The sequence below is a fragment of the Sander vitreus genome, chromosome 14 (assembly GCF_031162955.1).
Source record: "Sander vitreus isolate 19-12246 chromosome 14, sanVit1, whole genome shotgun sequence".
Taxonomy (NCBI): domain Eukaryota; kingdom Metazoa; phylum Chordata; class Actinopteri; order Perciformes; family Percidae; genus Sander; species Sander vitreus.
The window spans coordinates 5,487,739-5,508,621 of record NC_135868.1 but is presented as its reverse complement, the minus strand read 5'-3'; the positions used below and the strand labels follow the sequence as shown (position 1 = coordinate 5,508,621).

General features: G+C 41.4%; 2 protein-coding genes across 5 annotated transcripts; one reads left to right on the top strand and one right to left on the bottom strand.

Annotated features, from left to right (window-relative positions):
• Positions 1 to 1,106: 1,106 nt before the first annotated feature.
• necap1 (NECAP endocytosis associated 1) lies at positions 1,107 to 10,207 on the bottom strand. The gene is made up of 8 exons (XM_078268291.1): positions 10,075 to 10,207; positions 8,675 to 8,775; positions 7,564 to 7,668; positions 7,340 to 7,421; positions 6,880 to 6,988; positions 6,247 to 6,373; positions 5,807 to 5,900; positions 1,107 to 4,885 (listed from the first exon to the last, which is right to left on the bottom strand). The coding sequence occupies exons 1-8, from the start codon at positions 10,167 to 10,169 to the stop codon at positions 4,831 to 4,833; spliced, it is 768 nt and encodes a 255-aa protein (XP_078124417.1). The 5' UTR covers positions 10,170 to 10,207; the 3' UTR covers positions 1,107 to 4,830.
• Positions 10,208 to 10,490: 283 nt separating this feature from the next.
• Positions 10,491 to 20,578, top strand: LOC144528809 (uncharacterized). 4 transcript variants are annotated; one of them, XM_078267648.1, is made up of 11 exons: positions 10,531 to 10,596; positions 11,191 to 11,325; positions 11,481 to 11,554; positions 11,873 to 12,028; positions 14,147 to 14,275; positions 14,577 to 14,697; positions 14,816 to 14,991; positions 15,374 to 16,649; positions 17,461 to 17,607; positions 18,065 to 18,226; positions 18,765 to 20,578. In XM_078267648.1, the coding sequence occupies exons 3-11, from the start codon at positions 11,486 to 11,488 to the stop codon at positions 19,310 to 19,312; spliced, it is 2,784 nt and encodes a 927-aa protein (XP_078123774.1). In that variant the 5' UTR covers positions 10,531 to 10,596; positions 11,191 to 11,325; positions 11,481 to 11,485; the 3' UTR covers positions 19,313 to 20,578. The 4 variants fall into 4 exon arrangements, with proteins under 4 accessions (XP_078123773.1, XP_078123774.1, XP_078123772.1 ...); XM_078267646.1 differs by having other exon boundaries at positions 11,445 to 11,554; XM_078267647.1 differs by lacking the exon at positions 11,191 to 11,325 and having other exon boundaries at positions 10,491 to 10,596; positions 11,445 to 11,554.
• Positions 20,579 to 20,883: the final 305 nt, after the last annotated feature.

Genomic DNA, 20,883 nt, shown 5'->3' with positions numbered 1-20,883 from the left:
CGTAAGCGTAGAATCTGCCATTCAGAATACATAGGAGCGAGTCGCTCGAATGACAGCAGCCATGTAGCGCCTCCATCTTTAAAATACATTAGCCAAAGAGGGACATACCTCCGCGTTTCTCCCTCTTCCACCTATTGGCACCGTGACGAATGCCAGGGGGAGATTACTCGCCAGAGAAGCAAAAAGGAGAATTAAAATAACAACAACAACGCGACAGGCAAAGCAACAAGACCAAAGTTAATATTGGATTGGCTAGAACAGCTGCGTGTAAACGATGGAGAGAGCTAAGTTCGGGTTCGGCCACCGTTGGAGGAAGGGCTAGAAAGTAATATTCAGTTGGTTGTCATATACAATTTCACCGCTAGATGGGAGAAATTCTTACACAATGTAGCTTTAAAGAAAAATGTTTCAAGCTACAAACACATTCGATTAGCATGAAACCATGTCCCAGAGAGCGATCGAGTGGGTACACGTCGGTTATTAACCCCTAGGTTCGTTTTGCGCTGGAATTGTCCTTTAATATCAGTCTAAATAATTCATAATTTCTGCTTTTTTAAACTCAAGAATTAGGTAGAATTTTCTACAAATGAGGTTTTTTATTGACCATGAATTCCAAAAATAAGTAAATAAGTGTAAAACTAGTTACGAGTTGGTGTTGGTGGTGTTTATACATGGTAGTGAAAAGAAGCGTTAAACATCAAAAAAGCGCCAAAAAACATTAAATAAAGCGCCAAAAGTGTTGGAAAAAAAAGAGACAAAAACATCAGAAAAAGTGTTGATTTTCAGTTTTGACCGGGAGGACAATGCATGGTTGAATGGAAGACAACACAAGGGTTAAATAGCCCTGGGCATTTTTATAGTCTCTATGTTCGAAAGTCTTGATTTTACTACTTACTGTAGGAGATGTGGGGTCACATCCTGTTAGAGATAATTACCAATGCTAATTCAAATCTAGCAGTAGAGAAATAATTCAATTATACCTGAAAAGAAATACCATTTCTCTCATAGGAGTGCAAACAGTCTGAAGGAATCGGAATGTGAGGTCATCACTGCGCAACAGCTCTAAGTATTCACAATAAAAACAAGACATCATCATGTCCTTTGAAAGGATTTATTGCCTCTTTCTCATTAAATTGGTCATGTGTTAGTCCAGTGATTTTACAGCCAGAGGGGAATGAGTGAGAAATGGGAGACATTTTTGTTATATTTCAGCCAGCAATGCGAGCAATGTCAACACAACATATCATCTCAATCAGCCCCGTATCTTAATGCCAATTCAATTTCAGTTCATGTGATTTAATCACAACAAACCGTAAAAATCTATGCAAACAAAAATAATTTGACAGTCGAGAAATGTTTATGACAATTCATGTGTCAAAAACCTGTAAACACCGTCTAAATTCACAGTCAGCCATAAGCCTGTTCAGCGTAAATCAACATATCATTTGCTGCCATTAAGACATTCGTCGCATGAAGCAAGACAATCATTTTGTTTTCCCCGCCTTCAGTTCTGAGCCTGGTGTGTTCAAACCTCCAACAGTGTATGTTCAGAAAAAGAGCATTGTTAATTTGACTTTACAGTCTGAAATAAGCAACATGCGGATAACTGCATCAGGTCCTTCAGGTAAAGTCACTCAGTATTAAAATCAAATAAGGGAATAGTTCCACATTTTGGAAAACATAAACAAACCAGATACTTTTCCCTTAGTGAGACTTTTGTTCCTTTTGGACGGAGCCATGCTAGCTGCCCCTCCCACCCCGCCCCGCCCGTTTCCAGTCTTTATGCTAAGCTATCAGCTACATTACCCATCTGCTGGCTTCAGTTTCATTTTAAATGCACAGACATGAGAGTGATATTGATCATTTCATTGAACTCTCAGCAAGAAAGCGATTAAGAGCATTTCCCAACATGTCAAATAGGATTGGGCATCGAGACCCGATTCATACTTGGAATCGTTTAAAAAAAAAATAATTACAATTCCAGTGGAATTGTTAAAATCCAAACGATGCCCAACCCCTAATGTCAAACTACTCCTTTAAGCTCCAAATATTGTCTTCAGATTGTCTAAATCTGCTGTTAAACCTCAGAACAGCATCGGGAACTGTATTTTTACTTCCTGTACTGCTAATCAAGATATATTCTTAGTTCTATGACACATTCAGCATTTAGCACTGAAGGAATGAACATGGCCGTTTCTGCAGGTCAACTACAGCTCCCTATAACAAGTTGCCATTACAAAAGCCTCATTGTCATTTCACAAACATGAAAAGCAGGTACACTGATCGCATGTGCACTTCTGTAGCTATCGCACTCCACTTCCACAACTGAAACACTCTCAAAACTTGTTTTCATTTAAAACAGAAGAGTGGTTGTGACAGAAGGGGAGCATTTGGGAGGGGCAGCTAAATGTAAATCTGGTGGACATTAATAGTTTACTATACGTTTATGCAAAATGACATCTTTCCTTTGATGATCTCAGAATTGGGCCTTAAGGAAAGTAACAGTTTGAGGCTAAATTATCAATTAAGAAAGCCTCCAAGTATTTAAGTAGTTTTAATTTGCTGCCAGTAGACGAACAACCATCGCCAAATTCAGCAAAATATGTTCTTGGCTTATTTCATTCTTAAAATAAATGCAGTAAAAGTATGTAAACTGTAAATAATTGACAGAAATTAATAGATGTCTGGATCTGGCTACTGATTCCAGTGTTACAAATAAGCCACCCACTAGTAAACACCAATATGATATCAGTGTAAAACTTTAATACGGCAGACAGGAATGTTTTCTTCTACCTAGAGTAAGTCATCCCACTTTAAGTGAGCTCTGTGATTCCATGAACACACTAAATACTGTGCAATGGATAATTCCCGGTTTCTGTGGCCATAAATACCGGTCGAAGGCATGATAAAATGGGATTTAAGCCAACGATTCTCAAAGTGGGGACCGGGGAAAAGTTTTCAGATTCATTCATGGAAATGATCAGGATATTCAATCTTTTGTTTTGTTTTTGTTTTACAAAAGGCTTCATAGTTCAACGAATACTATTTGAATTTGTAAATCTGAAACAGTTCATAGATCATTTTCTAATCTAACAAATTGTATATTATAACCAATAACCCAAATCCTTGTTTCATTTATCCTATGTATGCATGCAGAGTGAAATACTTCACTTCTCGTGTGTGTGTGTGTGTGTGTGTGTGTGTGTGTGTGTGTGTGTGTGTGTGTGTGTGTGTGTGTGTTCTGAAATGCACGTTAAATTAGCCCTTTTCTCTCGATTTGCCTTTGATATTTTGTTATTTGCAGCTAATTGAATTGATGTCAATCGGTGGGTATTCTGTGTTGGGATATAAATAATCTTTAACATGTCAAACATCTTTCTAATATATTTCTCGTGTGTTGTTATTTCACATAACTAAGAATATAGAAGTGTAAAAAAAAAAAATAAAAAATAATAGGCTACATCAAATTATTTAGAGGGACATACATGAGGGGGTCCCTGCTATGTTCTCTATCCTGTATCATGGGTCCTTGGCTGAAAAACAACTGAGAAACTCCGGTTCAAGCAGAGGGTTGCCTCTGTATTCATTTGAAATCTTGACAATTTCACTTTCATATCCCATAAAGCAAAACTAATCTGAACATTTCAAAATTGCATCTTTAAATCCACTTGGATTATCATATAATGAAACCACGCTTTAGACCGACAGTAGTCGTTTTAAATGCATACATTTTGAGACGCGTGGAGAACGCAGTACCGCTCCCTGAATCGGTGTGGGGACGGGGGACGAGTCATTTAATCCCCCGTTTTGTCTAAAAATCCTAGTATTACGCGTCTTCAACAGGGTTGGGTATCGTTTGGATTTTTACGATTCCGAATCAGTGTTTTTAAAAACGATTCCGCTTCCTAAACGGATTCTTGAAAAACTGAAAAATGACACGAAAGAAAGGCCCTTTTGTAGATGTGGTAACCGTAATATGCTTTTACATCTGTTTTGGTGAGCACAGAGGGAAAATATGGCATTTTAAAAAGGTAGCCTACATTTGCGGTAGCTAGCTAACGGTAGACTACAGAGAAAGTGTGATATTTTTATGTCCGTTTCGGAGTGACAAAGTGAAAATATTTCAGTCGACACATTAAGTGGAACCGAAACGAGGAACCGAAATTTGCATTCTAATCTGGTCCGATTCCTACCGGTTGCGTAGGAACGGGTTTCATAATGGAACCGGGTTTCGGTACCCAACCCTAGTCTTCAACTGTTCTTTCTTCAGGACTTATATTTAAAATGAGTTAGACAGACTGATGCTGCGATTTCTAAATTATTTCAGGAAAATGATGAAATCCCAATTTCATTAGAAAAGAAACTGTCTTACAGTTAAAATAGCCTTCACTGAAGCGGAGCTTTGCAGCTCATTTACTCACAGCAGGTTACTGAGATGTAGCACTCTGCAGTGGCTGCAGAGGGAGCCGTTGCGCTGAGAAAAGCATTCCAGATCAAAGCTAAAGCTCTGCTCAGACAGCCGTCTGCCGGGGGAGGTGATGCAGACACGTAAAAGAAGAACACCTGCTTCACAGGACGTCACACATAGCCCTTAAATATTTTTTTGAAAATGGCTCATATCATTTAATGGCTTTAAACAGATTAGTGCTTCATTTCATGTCAAGAAAATTTGAAAGGACTCTTGATTCTTCCTTTTACAGCTTTGTGAAGGTTCACGTCCCTGCTTTGGGATCAGTGTGTGGGAGTTAGTCTCAGTGTGATGCACGGGAAGCTACAGACACAGATGCAGGTGAGATGGAAATCACAACGGGCGGAACAGCCGGCGACGACTCAAAACTGGATCCAGTTTCCGGAGTTCTGTGGTTGGGATTGTTGTGGAACGGAGCTGGAAACACATAAACTGATGTTAGATAAAACCCAACATTATTTAACTCAAATTTTGTGCATATAATATGCACAAAATTTAAACATTATCATGAAACATCTCACACAGCATTTACATTACTTGGCCAAAGGTATATGGACACTCATTTGTTTGACATGTTGCTGCTCAGAGACTACTGTCAGCTCACTGTCAGATCTTTTTACAGTAATGAGTCCCCTTAATTACTATTATGACTATTGACCGATTGTATTTTTTGCCTGTTACAGTTATTTATTTTAACTGTATTTTGAAAGAACTTTGTTTGGTGTGGAAAAAACTTGAGTGGTGTGCACTGAGACCTGCCCTCAAACCCCATCCAACACTTTCAGGATGAACTGGAACACCAGACCTTATCACCCAACATCAGTGTTGGACCCAGTGGTTGATGCACTGACTAATGGGGTTTTTCCATTACATGGCACCTGCTCGACTCACCTCGGCTCTACTCGCCTTTTCGGTTTTCCATTATGAAAAAGAGGCCCTGGTACCTGCCAACAGGTACTTTTTTTAGTATCACCTCCGTCGAGGTTCCAAGCGAGCTGAAGCGATACCAAAAGGTGACGTGAAAACCTGCAGACTACTGATTGGTCAGAGAGAATCGTCACTAAACACTTCGTCATTATTAACTCTGGTTTCAAAATGTACAAGATGGCAGCGCCCATATCTGGGATATTTTGGCTTCACTTTTGTACAGTGGGAGGTAGTGGAGACGTGTCGTCCATCTTTATATACAGTCTAAGGTTGGACCTCACTAATGCCCTTGTGGCTGAATGGGAACAAATCCCTAAGTAAAGTCTTCTCTGAGTCATATATACTGTATGTAATGTTGTGTCCACATACTTTTGGCACACAGTGTATATTACAAGAAATGAAGTTGTCTACCTTGCCGGAGCGGAGAAGTCTCCCCAAAGATCTGAACTGGCGTTTGACTGAACCACAGTGTTAGAGTTACTACTGTCCAGCTCCAACAGGCAGTCTGACAGCGATACAGGGAGAAATACAGAGCTCATTAAAAGCAGATTACAAACTGACACACATTTCACTTCATTTTCTGCAGCCTGAAGCTCTAAAACGTACGGCTCATTTAACAAGCGACTAATTTCCACAGCGAAAATAGGTCACTCCTGTTAGTTAAAGCAGCACAAAGATTAGTGAAAATACAGCTGTACCCCACACACTGCAAAGATGTTAAGTTGCTCAATCTCCCAAAATTAAAAGTGATGTCAACATGTTGGCTATGTTTACTGACAAACACTACTACTGATGCACAGAAAGTGCACAGCCTGGTGCTGCTTCAGTTTGACTTGAGGGGGCCCATCTACCTGTTTCTATGTTGTGATTGGATGAGCCTGACGAAGGAGGAGGGGCTATCTTTCCTCCAGGTGGTGGTGGGAGCAGTCCAAACCCACCTGTGCCTTGTGGGCGGGTCTTATCCCTCTTTTTACCTTGCTGGAGACAGAGAAAAGAAAAATGACGTCTCTCAGATGTATGAGTTTTAACCAGCAGTTTATTTATAACATTTAGCTTAATTTTTTTTAACACAAACTTTTTATTTCCTTGCGTTTAATTGTGAGTTTTTGTTTCCCTACTGCAAATCCTAATTGCCTTTTGAGGACAAATGAATTAAGCGACTGATTGAGTGTTGACTGAAGAAGAGCGAGAAAACGTTTTGATTTTTAAGAGCCATGTGGTACGAAGTTGGCAGCTAACTGGAAATGATGACTTGATAGCTGTGCGATTTACAGACGGTCCTAAATGCATTGCATCTCCAGTCACACGCTCTATTTTCTGTTTTATAGGCAGCATGTGTCATTTCTGATTCATTTTTATTACTTGCAGGCTAAATCATTATAAAACCACTGACCAAAAGACCATTACTTTCTGCACTTAAGAGTTTCATTTTATTTAAAATGTTTTGAAAATGTAGTAAAAGCTAGACATTTTGAGGTTCTTACCCCTATGTTGAGTGTGATGGTTTGTCCCTCTTTAAAGCCCAAGTCCAGTTTTGGTCCCGAATCCCCGAGCTGGGCGCTTTTACTGAATTCAGTGTCCTGTTTCACCCATCTGCAAGGAGGCAGAGAGACAAACAAACCATCAGCACATATACACAAACAACACATCTCAGCAGTTTCCAAGAAAACTATAGCACGCAGCTTTCCACAAGTACAGTACTGTATATCTCAAAGACAGCATCCCATTTTGGCATGGACTGCTTGTGCTGCAGATGGTTGTGGGACAGAGGGAAACATTAACACTGTCAATACTTTGGAAGGACAACTCGTGATAGCCTGTATGTGAAATGTTCAGTCCTGCATTCATTGTAACCAAGCTCCAAGTTCAGAAAAGTGCCATTACATTGATTTCAAGAAGACATTAATCACCATTTTACACTGAAAGCACCGGGTCACTGCTTACTTGAAATGGTCCTGCAAAGCCACGTTGAAATCAAAAGCGTCCCCTCGGTCCCCGAAGCCGACTCCTATGAAAGCACTGCGACCTGCGGACAAGAGGGGATGTTACAGTAACTGACATGCAAAACAGCCAACGTAAAGTTCTTCAAAACTACATCCTTACAGGGAATTTTAGGGCCTTCAAACAGGCAAGATTCGTAGTCATTTTCACAACGTGCACATCCTCACCGTTGTCATCCTCTATCCGCAGAACAAAGTATCGGCTGGAGTCGCTGACCGTTTCCAACGCGACGCCGGGATACTCCCTTAGTGGTGCCTGGGCAAACAGCTCCCCTGCAGGACACGAGGGGAAATGACGAGATACGTGCAAAATAGTGAACCATCCATCCATTTATCCATCCATTTTCTAAACGGTTTATCCTGGTTAGATGCTGCATTCATGTGGTGTCGGAATAATCGGAAAGATAAATTCCCAACTGGGGAAATGCATGCAAATGCCTCCTTAAGTTGGAAAACGACGGCGCGTAAAGTTGGCGAACGTTTTGGTACGCGACTTGCCGAGTTGACGTCATATTACGCAGAAACATGGCGGACGAAAGTTAATGTTGGCTTGACGGTAAGAAACGATTCTCATATTGCATATTCATTTTTTGCTCACATGTAATTTTTATAGTATGGCATTAGGTTGTGAACATTAGTGGCTAACCACGTAGAGTGACCTAGATTAGTTACAAAAGTTCTCTCTCTCTCTCTCTCTCTCTCTCTCTCTCTCTCTCTCTCTCTCTCTCTCTCTCTCTCTCTCTCTCTCTCTCTCTCTCTCTCTCTCTCTCTCTCTCTCTCTCTCTCTCTCTCTCTCTCTCTCTCTCTCTCCACTTCCCAAATGTAGTGGAGTCTGAACACAGCAGACAAAAGGCAACAAACAAAAATTATTATGGTCTGTCACTGCGTCGATGCAGAATCATCCAGGTCTGCATCGCGATGCACGGATGCAATGATTAATTTCAACGCCCCTACTACTCATGGCTTCTCTACCCCTTATAAAATTATTTACATAGCGATGGAGTCTAATCGCCAAAGACTCTGTGGATTTAAATCTTGTGCATCATGTGATGAATAAACGTATTATTTGCACCTGTCAACAAAGTCTCTCCTGATTGTAATGAGACCATCCGACATTGATTCCACATGAATGCACCATTAGTCCCTGGGGGCTGAACAGGTAGCCAATATACCACAGGACTTCTGACGATTTGTACCGGGTAAGTCATGTACAGTTACTCAAATGTAAATGAGTTTCACGTACTGGAGTTTTAAAGTACAGTACACAATGAGGTCATACCTGAGACCTTGTCCTCCAGTTTGACATATGCCACTTGGCCCTTGGCGGTGACCCTCATTCGACCAGTCCAGTCTGGAGTATCCAGCTTCCAGTCAGCTGCCCTGTACACAAACAGGGTGTTAGACTACAAGTTTACTCATAAAAATGTATATATTATATATAGCTAGCTGTTTCACAAAGAATGTGTTGTCTTTTTTTTCCCCACAACTTGAACCAATAAAATCTGGATTTCAATAACATCTTTCAGCTTTGAACCAACACTGTAGTTTTAAAAACATCTGATCATCCAAAACACATCACATGATGAGAGAATGTCTAAGGCTATAAGTGGCAGAACATTAAAAATCAATTAAATCTGCGATAGTCTCTTAGATGTATATCACTGTGAATGATACAAAACACATTACATTATTAGGGAAGTATTAATGCATGTTTTACCAAAAGAGCGGTCATTACTTTTTACCAGTGATGACTAACATGTTTGACCCCTTAAAATGAAGTAATGTCTACTAGTGTGAACCCACATAACACTTTATGGCTTTGATGTGAATGTGACTTCAAGCATATAGACAGATTTGTATTTAATGTGAAGGACTTTTAGGGATAAAGAGGTGAAAGTATCCAGTAGGCCTACACAAGAAAAGTTGCAAGACGTTATTTTTTTAATTCATTTTTTCATTTCATCCCTTCAGATGTATCTTGGTAACCATTACTAAAACCAATTCAGAGATCATAAAATCATATCAGAATAAGATTTATTGCAAAGTACGTTTCAACTTACAAGGAATTTGCCTTGGAGTTAGGTGCATACCATGTATACACAAAGGAAATAAACAATAAAAGGACATGAACATAGAATATAAATATTCCAAGAATATATATGAGGTTGCTGGTGGTCATTTGGATGCATGTAATTTGATTGTTTGGTATAATCTCCCTGCATGCCCACCCAGAAAGTGTTACTGTCTGATATGCATGCATGTCTAAAATAAAAGTTTAAATCTATATTAACAAACTCAAGCAAAACTCACAGAAAACTTGAACAGCGTTTTTCTCAAATCAATAGTGTCACTGTGTAAAGGGGACATCCAAGCTGGCAAATCGCCCGTATCGACCCGGCAAAATGACAAATACCCCCGTCACATCTGTGACAGCTCTACCGCTCTGAACAACAAAGCGGCAAACAGAACCAGCCACGATTCAAACCGTAAACATATTTACAACTGGAAACTGATTTTCATATCCGCTCTTCCAAAAATCACAGCATAAAGCCCCTATTCATGATTTGTAAGCATGTTCTGGCAGCGAGCAGTGAAAGTGAAATGCCCGCAGCGAGCGACACCAAACACCGTTAAACCATATTTTACAGCGCCGTTAACGCCCGGAGGTTATTTCTTTACCTGTATGCGCGATTTGAAGCTCGCGGCGGGATGCGATAAACGTTGACATCGGGTTTCATGCACAAGATCGACTCGTACTCGCCCTCGGCCGCCATCTTGACTCAACTGTTATTGATGTGGGAGTTGTGGTTGTGACTCATTTATTCGGTTCTGTTCAGAGGAGGGGGTTGTGTGTGTGTGTGTGTGTGTGTGTGTGTGTGTGTGTGTGTGTGTGTGTGTGTGTGCGTGTGCGCGTGTGTGTGCGCGTGTGTGTTGTCTTGCCTCACAAATGGCACTTTACTCGTGAAACTGCTGAACATTTTTATTTTATAGGAAAATAAGAAAGTTTACGCTATTTTATTTTTTATTTTAGTTCAGGTCAAAATATGCAGAGCAGGTTAACAAAATTGTGTATTTAATTGGAAAAAAAAAAGAAGAAAAAAAAATTTCGTGAGGGGGCGTGGACTTGCAGGTGCTGAAAACTGCGGAAGCGGAAGCCGTCGTCGTGTCGTATCCTCGAAGATTCCTGAAGATCTACTCAGGGTTAGTCTTTTCTTTTTGCTGCAAATACTTATATTTAATGCACAAAATAACGCGCGGCCAGTTGGTGATGTATTGAACTTAAAGCAGTGGCAGTTTCTCGAAATACGACCCTTCATTTTATCGCTGAAGTCTTAATATTTAAGCTCAATCCAGCTGGCTTGACAACATCGTATGACAGTTAGCCATATTGACGGCTGCTAACCGTCCTCAGTCGCTCTCCGAGGTCCTGAAAACACGAAGTGTTAATTCTCACAGATACCTTACTCACAAGTACGTCGAATTACAGTTGATAGTGCTTAGACTGATCAACCAGGTGCACTATAAATGAGGTTTTAGCTCATATTTTCTCACACCAGGATGCTGGCAGCTAACTAGCTTGTAGCTTAGCCACATTGCTAACTTAGATGAGGATCTGTGTTTGTGGCAGTGATTATGATAATGATTATGATGACACGAGCTGTCACATACAGCAGGTGTAGCCACTCCTTTAGTGTAGCTTTGCAGTCACACATTCATAATTGTAAGCTTGCCATTGTCGCTCAGTGCCAGCCCCTTCCTCAGCTCGTTTTTATGTTGACTGGTTCCTCCCTGCAGCTAGGATCTGGTTTCCGACAGCCTGAGACAAGTCAATGCAGTCAGGGGGAAGACAGAGCAGCAGGATGTACGCTCACTAGACCAGCCCTCAAGCAACAAAAAAAATACATCTTTGACAGCCAGACTTTAGAAAAGGTGTGTGTGTGTGTGTGTGTGTGTGTGTGTGTGTGTGTGTGTGTGTGTGCGCGCGCGCGGTTTCTCTGTGCTGACTCTGTAAGCATGCAATATTGTTCACAAGTTTATTTCTGAATCAGATCACGGTGGTCTGATTCCCCACCTCCCCCCCCCAGACACCATGACGTCCTCTATGCTCCGCAGACAGCTGAAGAACCTGGTCCAAAACTACTCTGAGGCTGAGGTCAAGGTAAAATAAATTCAGTCAGTTGAGTTAAAGAGGTGCAAGATCAATAGAAAAAGCCATTAATTTAAAGTATCTACAGCAGTAAACTCATACAGTTCTCTTCAGTCACAGTGAGCCATTATCTTAAATCCTAACCGTACGATTTTTATAATCGGGAAATATGGGAATATGTTTCTGGCAAATATGCTGATCTGATGAAACATTATCTGTAATAGCCCGGCAGAACAGATTATTTATCATTTTTGTTAAAATGAGATGACGGCAAGCATCTGACCTTTGGATGGCCACAACCTTATATTTCTTGCTTTGTTTCTTTCGCAGGTGAGAGAGGCGACGTCTAATGACCCATGGGGCCCATCCAGCACTCAGATGGCAGACCTCTCTGATCTGACCTACAATGTGGTGGCCTGCAACGAGATCATGACAATGCTCTGGAAGCGCCTGAAAGACGACAAAAACTGGAGACACATCCACAAGGTAATAATAACAATGCACAATAAGGGCCCTATCTCGCACCCAGCACAGCGCAAAGCCCGACGCAAGTGTCTTTGCTAGTTTAAGACCGACGCAGTTGTCAATTTCCCGTCCAGCGCCCACATCGTTTAAATAGCAAATGCACCTGCGCCCACCTTTACGCCCATGGGCGTGCTGGTCTTACAGGGAGGTGTGTTCAGGTGCATTCTTGGCGTATTGCTATCTTGAGGCAGCGGGAAATGATCGCGCCATTGACCAACAAAAACCTGGTCTAAAGTTTCATTGTTATTTTTACAGCAAATTTGTAAAATGTGCTTAGGCTTGTGCACAGCACACTATGCTTGTTACACACACACAGGGAAGCGCACACAAACGTGCAAAAGATTACAAATAAAAATATTAAGGTGCAAATCAGCCATCATAACAGCAATGCGCCAAGGTACAAACGCGCCTGGCTTTTAAAGGGAATGGGAGATGACACTCTGATTGGTTTATTGCATGTTACGCCCAAAACACACTTATAAATTAATGAAGACACTAAGTACAACTAGGGCTGGGCGATATGGAGAAAATCAAATATCACGATATTTTTGACCAAATACCTCTATCGATACCGCAACGATATGGTAGTATTGACTATTGGTGCTTTCACAAAATATTTACACAATTAGATTTTTGATAAATAATCATCAGTAATGTGGCTATAATGACTAAGTGGGAAAAGGTAAATAGAACAGTTACAACAGTCTGGTAAGTTCAGAAAATGACATCACTTTACTGTAATGCAGCCTTTCAAACCAGGAAACCAGGAAAAGACAACACTTAGGCCATATTACGATATCCAAAATCTAAGACGATATCTAGTCTCATATCACAATAGCGATGTAATATCAATATATTGCCCAGCTCTAAGTACAACCCTTTTGAACCATGCACTCGGTGCACAGACCCTTTTTCCGCCGTCAAACTAGCAGATGTGGATTTGGACACGCCCTGAACGCACCTGCGCCAGGCGCTTCACGCCGTGCGCTTAGATCATTAAAATAGGGTCCGAAGTGTATTCTGTACCAAGACTGTAGTTAAAAAGCCATTTCATACGGTTAATATTGCCGATGTTATGTCAACCTTAAAATGTCACTGTATTTATAGAAACGGGACATTTTCAAATACACCCATTATTTGTAAATGCTGATGGGAACTGTAGCACCAGGCCCCTCTGTGGTGTCTCAGATGGATGTTATCAGTTATATTTAATTCAGTCTGATAAGGTCACCCGTAGCTTTCTTTTTTTTTTTTTTAAAACAAAGGCTCTGACCAACATGATCAACATTTCTCTTGTCTCAGACAATAAATACGTAGTCCATCTTCTTTTGTTACCTAGCATTTCATGCCACCCTTTGATTTAGCAAGAAATGTTAGAATATGTGATGAAAACCAGGATATTCTCTATTAGAGTCATAAACATGTTAGGGCTGCCCGATTTATGGGGAAAAAATTATAATCGCTATTATTTTGGTCAATATTGAAATCACGATTATTTAACACGATTACTCGTTGACTTTTGAAAAGATGAGGCAATTTTTGAATATAAAAAAAAAACCTGAAACAGTTAAACAAATCAACAGTGAAAGGACTTTGATCTGTGAAATTTCCCTCAATAGAACAGTTTGAACTACAAGACAAAATAAGAGTTTACTTGCAAAACGTAATGTGCAAAATAGTCAACAATTGTCGTCGTTGTTGTTGTTGTTGTTGTTGTTGTTGAGGTTCTACCTCAACTAAAATGCATTGCCATTAAGTGAAAGCACTCTCCGTTCCATTACATTACATGGTAGGATTTATTGATCTGAACTGCAGCACATATGTGACTTTGTATTTGCACATCAGTTACACTAGTGTCCACTACTAGCATTGTGGTTTTTTTAAGCTTTTGCATATTGTTTATCTTTTCCTACCAAATCTGTGATTTTACACAGATTTTTGTTTCGTGTTTGTTGTTTATCCTATGAATTCCACACTTATATGGAAGCTGTTGCAGTCATCTTATATTTGATTCAGTGATATACATTTTTGTTACACATGTTTGTTCATTGTCATGCTTTTTTTCCCCTTTCATACCAGTCCCTGACACTGCTGGAGTACCTGTTAAAGACCGGTGACGATCGTGTGCTTCTGAAAATGAAAGACAACATCTACATCGTCAAAGCCCTCACAGAGTATCGCTTTGTAGAAAAAGATGGCAAAGATCAGGTGACTCTTTTAGTATCAATTTCAAGGTTGCGTGCATTAAGGTTAACCATTATTGGCACTGTAATATCCATATCATCATACACCTTTTAACCTCTAGACTAAGTTCACACTTAAAGAATGAAAACAGATTGAGATTCAAGTTTGGTGTCTCAAACAAATGTAAGAATCCCTTGTTTCAAAAGCTTTCCAGAGTAACAATGCTTGACACTTTTAGGCTTAGACTTGTACCTAAGCCTTAGATAGGATTCTGCGCAAAGGGCCGTAGTCAAATCAAAGTCTAATCTAAGCATAACTGTTCCAGGGTGGAAATGTGAGAGAGAAGGCCAAAGTTGTCCTTGTTCTTATGGAGGATGATGAGAAACTAAAGGAGGAGAGAGACTTTGCCCTCAAGACCAGAGAGAAGACATCAAAAAGTTCTGCTGGTGAGCCCTTCTGCTAAATGCCCATTGTTTGAACTGTTTAGTATAATTCTCTTTATTTGTAGGTTGTTAGTCTGTCACACAAATCTCATTCAATCTCTTTTCCACCCCTTCTAACCAGCCTCATCCACGGACACCGTCACGGATCCTAACTACAAGCCAGTCTACGTTCCCGGGACCTCAGGGCTTCCATCCTTAGACAACATACCCTCAGTCGCTGACTTGGCCGCTTCCTTCGCTGCCCGCAAAGAGGAGCGTCTTAAACAGGAAGCTGAGAAGAAAGAAGCAGAGAGGAGGGTGAGTAAAATAGCAAGTGCAGTACAGTGGTCTGCTTTAGCAAGTGGACGCAATAGTCTGAACACTTTACACCAGTGTAATATAATGCATTCGAGAACAACACTACAAACCATAGCCTCAACAGTTATATTAACAGCCCTTTTAACAAAGTCCCGACAAACTCAACATTCTATACAACATTGAAGGCAAAAGTTTCAGTCAAAAAATGGAGCATTCGAAATGAGATTACGGAGTTGTTCACAAACTAATACTAATTGCAGTCGATTACTCTGCCTAAACAAATCACTTTGATCTCAACAGTACAGGTTTAGTTACACCACTAATAATGCCATTAATAAGTCTTTGTGTTAACTTCTCTTATGTTGCAATTGTAATACCCTAGGCCAAACTGAGTGAAGAAGAGCTGAAATGGGAGGATGCCGGGAAAGGCAATGACGCAAAAGGGGGTGCCTGGGGAGGAGAGAAAGCAGAGGAGGTGAAAGAAGACCAATGGGGAGCCCCCAAAGAACCTACAGAGGCCACAGATCCATGGGGCACATCAGCAAAACCTGACACAACTGACACAGAAGCTAGCAGTGATCCTTGGGGTGCTCCAACTAAAACTGAGGAAGATCCATTTTCAGCGCCAAAAACGGGTGAAAATTCATTTGCTGCCCCAAAGAATGGAGAAGATCCTTTTGCAGCACCAAAAGATGAACCTGATCCTTTTAGTGCATCAAAAGATGACCCGTTCAACACCCCAAAAGATAGTTCAGACCCCTTCAATGCACCCAAAGACAAGGAGGATCCATTTGCTGCACCAAAAGAGAAACCAGTTCCCTTCAGTTTGTCTAAGGATGATCCGTTCAACACCCCAAAGGATGATCCGTTCAACACCCCAAAGGATGATCCGTTCAACACCCCAAAGGATGATCCGTTCAACACCCCAAAGGATGATCCGTTCAACACCCCAAAAGATGATCCATTTAATGCTCCAAAGAACGATCCTTTTAGCACCCTAAATGATGATCCTTTTAATGCTCCAAAGGATGATCACTTTAATGCTCCAAAGCGCGATCCCTTTACCACCCCAAAAGGTGATCCTTTTAATGCCCCAAATGATGACCCATTCAGTACCCCAGGAGGTGATCCATTCACTGCACCAGCTTCAACACCCCCTAAGGAAGACCCATTTTCAGCCCCAGCGTCATCTAAAGACGACCCCTTCACTGCTTCCACAACACCACCTAAAGAAGAACCTTTCTGTACACCGAGCAAACTTTCCCTAGACGACCCTTTTACTGTAGCAACAACGCCACCCAAAGAGGATCCTTTCTCTGCACCATCCAAACCTACAAAAGACGACCCTTTCGCTGCAGCAACAACACCCCCTAAAGAGGACCCATTCACAGTCCCATCCAGTCCACCAAAAGGTGATTCCTCCGATCCCTTCAATGCCCCTCCGGTGAGCTCGCCCCAAGGCAGTACAGATTTGTGGGGAGCCCCTGCTAGTTCTCCACCCGCCACCGGGTCAGATCCCTGGGGGCCGCCATCCGCTCCAAAGGAAACAAAGAGCGGAGATCCCTGGGGGGACGGGACAAGCCTCTCCTCACCCATTGATCATTCTGATGCATTTGGAGATTCATCCAAACTGGACAATGACCCATGGGGAGCCCCAGGTAAGAAGCTAACAAATGGATGCTTCTAAACTCTCGATTAACTTAACAGTTTTTCCTCCGTATCCCATTGCCTTCTTTAGCTTTCTCAGGTATCATTACAACTTCGATCAATTGATAACAAAATGGCCATATATTGTAGAAGACATAACCACTGTGTCACCAGAATCTTCTATCACTGACCTCTTCACTGAGCGGATTGACTGACTGGCTTTACAAAGTGTAATGATTGTATGCCGGAGAGCAGCGTCAAAGCAAGGAGCACTCACTCTGACTGACGACAAAAAAAAACACAAAAACGACAGCTCAACTTGAAGAATCTGAAACGACTGAGAGGTCACGAGTCACGACTTATGATTCAAATATTCTTTTCAGGTAGTAGCCCTCCCATTAAGCATCACTAGAAACAGCTGTGTTTAACACTTTAATGGTGAAATGGCAAGGACCCTGAGTAAGAGTTTAAAGGGCACCAGAAGCAGACACCCGCTATCTGTAAACATCAGACAATGGTCATAAGGACATGTCAAAAGTCATTGACCATTAGTCATTGCAGGGCCATTTGCATCCAATGCCAGAGACCATCCTTGAACAGAGATGGGGCTTATGATCCCCCCCATATACTAGTACTTCTATTACCTGGAGAAGGCTGTGTGATACGGTTTAAAGCTCTTTTGAAAAGCTCATAAGTGAACCTCCTGTTTAGAGTATTTTATCACTACACTACATAACAAAGCCATTATACTGAAGTATTTGTCTTATCTGTATAGTATTGTTGTGTCCTGTTTGAGCTTTTTTGCTTTATTTCCCTGTTTAGCTGCAGCTCTAGTTAGCACAGATGATGCGTGGGGTTCGCCTGCTCCACCCTTAGACTCCTCCCCATCTAGTGACCCCTTTGGAGACGGTGCTTCTAAAAAAAGTGATCCTTGGGGTGCACCAAGTAACGCATCTAGCAATGCGACAGGTAAATTTCACTTTACACTCTGTCTGAATGCTTACTTCTGTGATCCATCCATTATTGACGAGAGCAAAACCTCATCGCCTCCTTTTTGTATTCAGCAATAAAATGCTCCGCTCTGATTAAATCATCTCAATCTTCTGCTCAGTCTGCTAAAATGCACACTTGTTCTGAATCAATAGAAGTCTATGCCAGCTTGCTTGGTGAACGGCTGAGAATAATGACTCTAAAACTTAACTGTTTGTGTGCCTGAATCTGTGTTTATGTGTGAAATGGTCATTTGCACGTGTGACCGTTTTCTTCCATTTTCTCCATTTCACCTCCATCTTCCCATCAGTCAGCAGTTGGCTAACAATCATAATCAATTAATACTTCTCTTCCGCTTTGCTCTCTCTTCCTCCCTGACCTGTCCCCAGAAGAAAACACCTTTTAGAGTAGAATTGGACCTTTTATTGTATTGCAGGAAAGCAAGCGGCGCAGGAAGAGAAGTTGCATAAAAAGACTGCGTCGTTTCTGGGCTCTGCGGGGGCGTCGCTTGTTGACCTGGACGATCTATTTTCTTCTAACCCCGAACCCAAACAGCGCCCCCTCGTCAACAAGCTCGTCGCCCAGACACAAGCCATCGGTAAGGACAGAAAAAATGCTCCACTCTGGGTGACCAATACCATTTTTGACAAAGTCAGAGGCTTCTTGTGGATTTATTTGTGGTGCGCTTGATTCAAACGGATGCATGGTCAACTTCAATGACTGGAAAATCACTGAAATACTATAAATCAGTAATTCCCTGGTGAAATGTTTGCCACTACTGTTCAGCTGAAGTCCAGAGAGAGAGACTGCGAGAAGGGCGGAGAAAGTATGAGTGACAAATTAATATTTATCAGTAGGTTTGTATGGAAAAGCGTATTGTGATGATGTGTTTTGCCTAACCACCCCTGCCCTGTGGCTGTATAGTGTATAGATGTTGTTGTGTAAGTGTGTGTGAGCATTGGTGACCTATTGAAGTTCAGTATAGAGACTAGTGTATATTAGCCAGCAGACATTTTAACTCCTTTCACCCCTCTCTCTGCTTTGGTGAATTTTCTCTTTGCTGGAATACTTCAAACTATACATCCCTCCCTCCTTCCCCTCATCCCTCCATCTTCCTATTACTCCTAATTTCCCAGGCGCTTTCAAAACCAGGGGCATGACATCTGGCCCCGTGGTCAGATCAGGGACTGTTGCAGGGGGGTTCCTTCCTGAAACATCGTACTGCAGTCCTTTTGGTTCCACCCTTGCTCCCTCCTTTGGTGCACCTTCTCCCACTTTTGGAGCTGCTAATCCTTCCAGTGAAACTCCCCTATTTCAGCTACCGTCCCATACCATGGGCTTAAATGTGCTTCAGGTGGCTCCTCCGTTCGTAGGAACTGGAATGGTACAATCCATTTCTGTGGGAGGGAGTCCACAAATGGGCCTTAACACGAACCCCCCCTTTGGAGGAGTGGGAATGGTGCGTTCTGGACCCCCGTTGGGGAATCCTTTGGCAGACCCCCTCTCATTGGGAACAGGAATGGGTCAGTCCAGTTTCTATGGAGGAAATCGCCAAGCAGGAGTGGCTCACTTGGGAGGATCCACTCCACTGGGCGGCGGGGGAGTCCCCTTCCAGCCAAAGTTTCTCTCAGGCAGCGGGTCGGGTGAGACATTGAACAGAAACAACAATCCATTCCTGTTCTGACACCTTGCCATGTATTCTTTCCTGTTAGATGCATGTGTTTATATGTTTTAGCCTTTTAAATGTATATGTTGCAAACATTTTCCAAAACATAGCATAGATTTAGATTGCTTTATTATGTACCTCCAGGCAGCCATTGGTTTTCAGTTACCCTCATCATGAAGTTTCCGTCAACCTTACAATACATAATTTAAATGTATTTCCGTTTCGTAGGCAGGGACTTTTTAAAAAGATCTCGTATTGAAAGGCTTGTGAAAAGGATGACGCCAATTTGGCCATTTATCGCGTTTAAAAATGTTGCTTTTCAGCAGCCGACTCTCAAAGCTCAGATGTCCTATGTCCTTGAATGCACCAAGAAAGAAGACCAAATAATGAGACGATAATTGTAGTTTTAATTGATAGTCGTGAGAGTGCCTGCTCCTAACTGATCCAGCTTGCAATAATAGCATTCATTTGACAAATGTGGTGGGCTGAACTCAATGACACCCTGGAAGGTAGGAAACCGTATAAACCCTTTTTTATGATATTCTTTTGGAAAATGAGCAGTAGTTACATGTATATAACCTGTCAGGCTAAAACATGCAAAACAACTTGTAAGATCCTTTAATTGAACCCCTCCCCTTGTGATCTACACATGTCCAGTCAATATAATGGCCATGGTTTAAATGTATGCAACACAATGTATTACAGAAATGCACACAAATCTATTGGCTAGGCCAGCAGTCGCATTTGTTTTCATGCGCATGAAACAGAGAGCACCTAAATATGAGTGTCTGTGGAAATCCTGAAGAATTACTGTGGATGTGAGTGTTGAGCTGTAAAACATTGACAGAACTTGTGTGTGTGTGTGTGTGTGTGTGTAAAATACTAGAAGTAATCACAGATAAACCTTGAAATATGCTGTATATTAGTGTTACAATGATGAGTAACTATTTATTGATCTATTTATTGCTTGATTATTTATTGATGCAACAATGCAGCAATGGCCTCCAACAAAGTTCAGGTTAACTTTCATTACCGTGTCACTATCAGGCGGGTTGACCTGATGGTATTTGTTACAAGTGATTTCAAGCATGATTGGCTTCAATCTGATACGGCTGTTCAAGAACTGCACTATCAATCAACTCGGTAACCAATGGTGGCTTTCTCTTCCCTGTTTTAGATTTGTAGTCGTTCTGGATTTGTTGTGTAATTGAACATGTCTCCTCTGTATCTCTAGGCATTATACAAGAAACGGAAATGTCTGAATAAAAACCGAATTTGAACATATCAACCGTGTGTGTGTGTGTGTGTGTGTGTGAAATATTTCAACACACACCTGCATTGCTGTATGTAGTTCTACAAACAGCTGCTTCCTTGTGGCTGGAAATACATTTTTGACATGTTTTGACTTTAAAAAAAAAAAGTAGCAGGAATAATCATAGTTTATGAGATGTGAAGGCAGAAATGACTTGGAGGAGGTCACTCAGTTTTGAATTGTTAGCGCTCTTTGTGTTTCATGTGTCTTTCATGTATTTTTGGACTTCTTTAAATGTAAACTTTGGTGGAAAACTTGACTGAAAGACAGTTTAGCT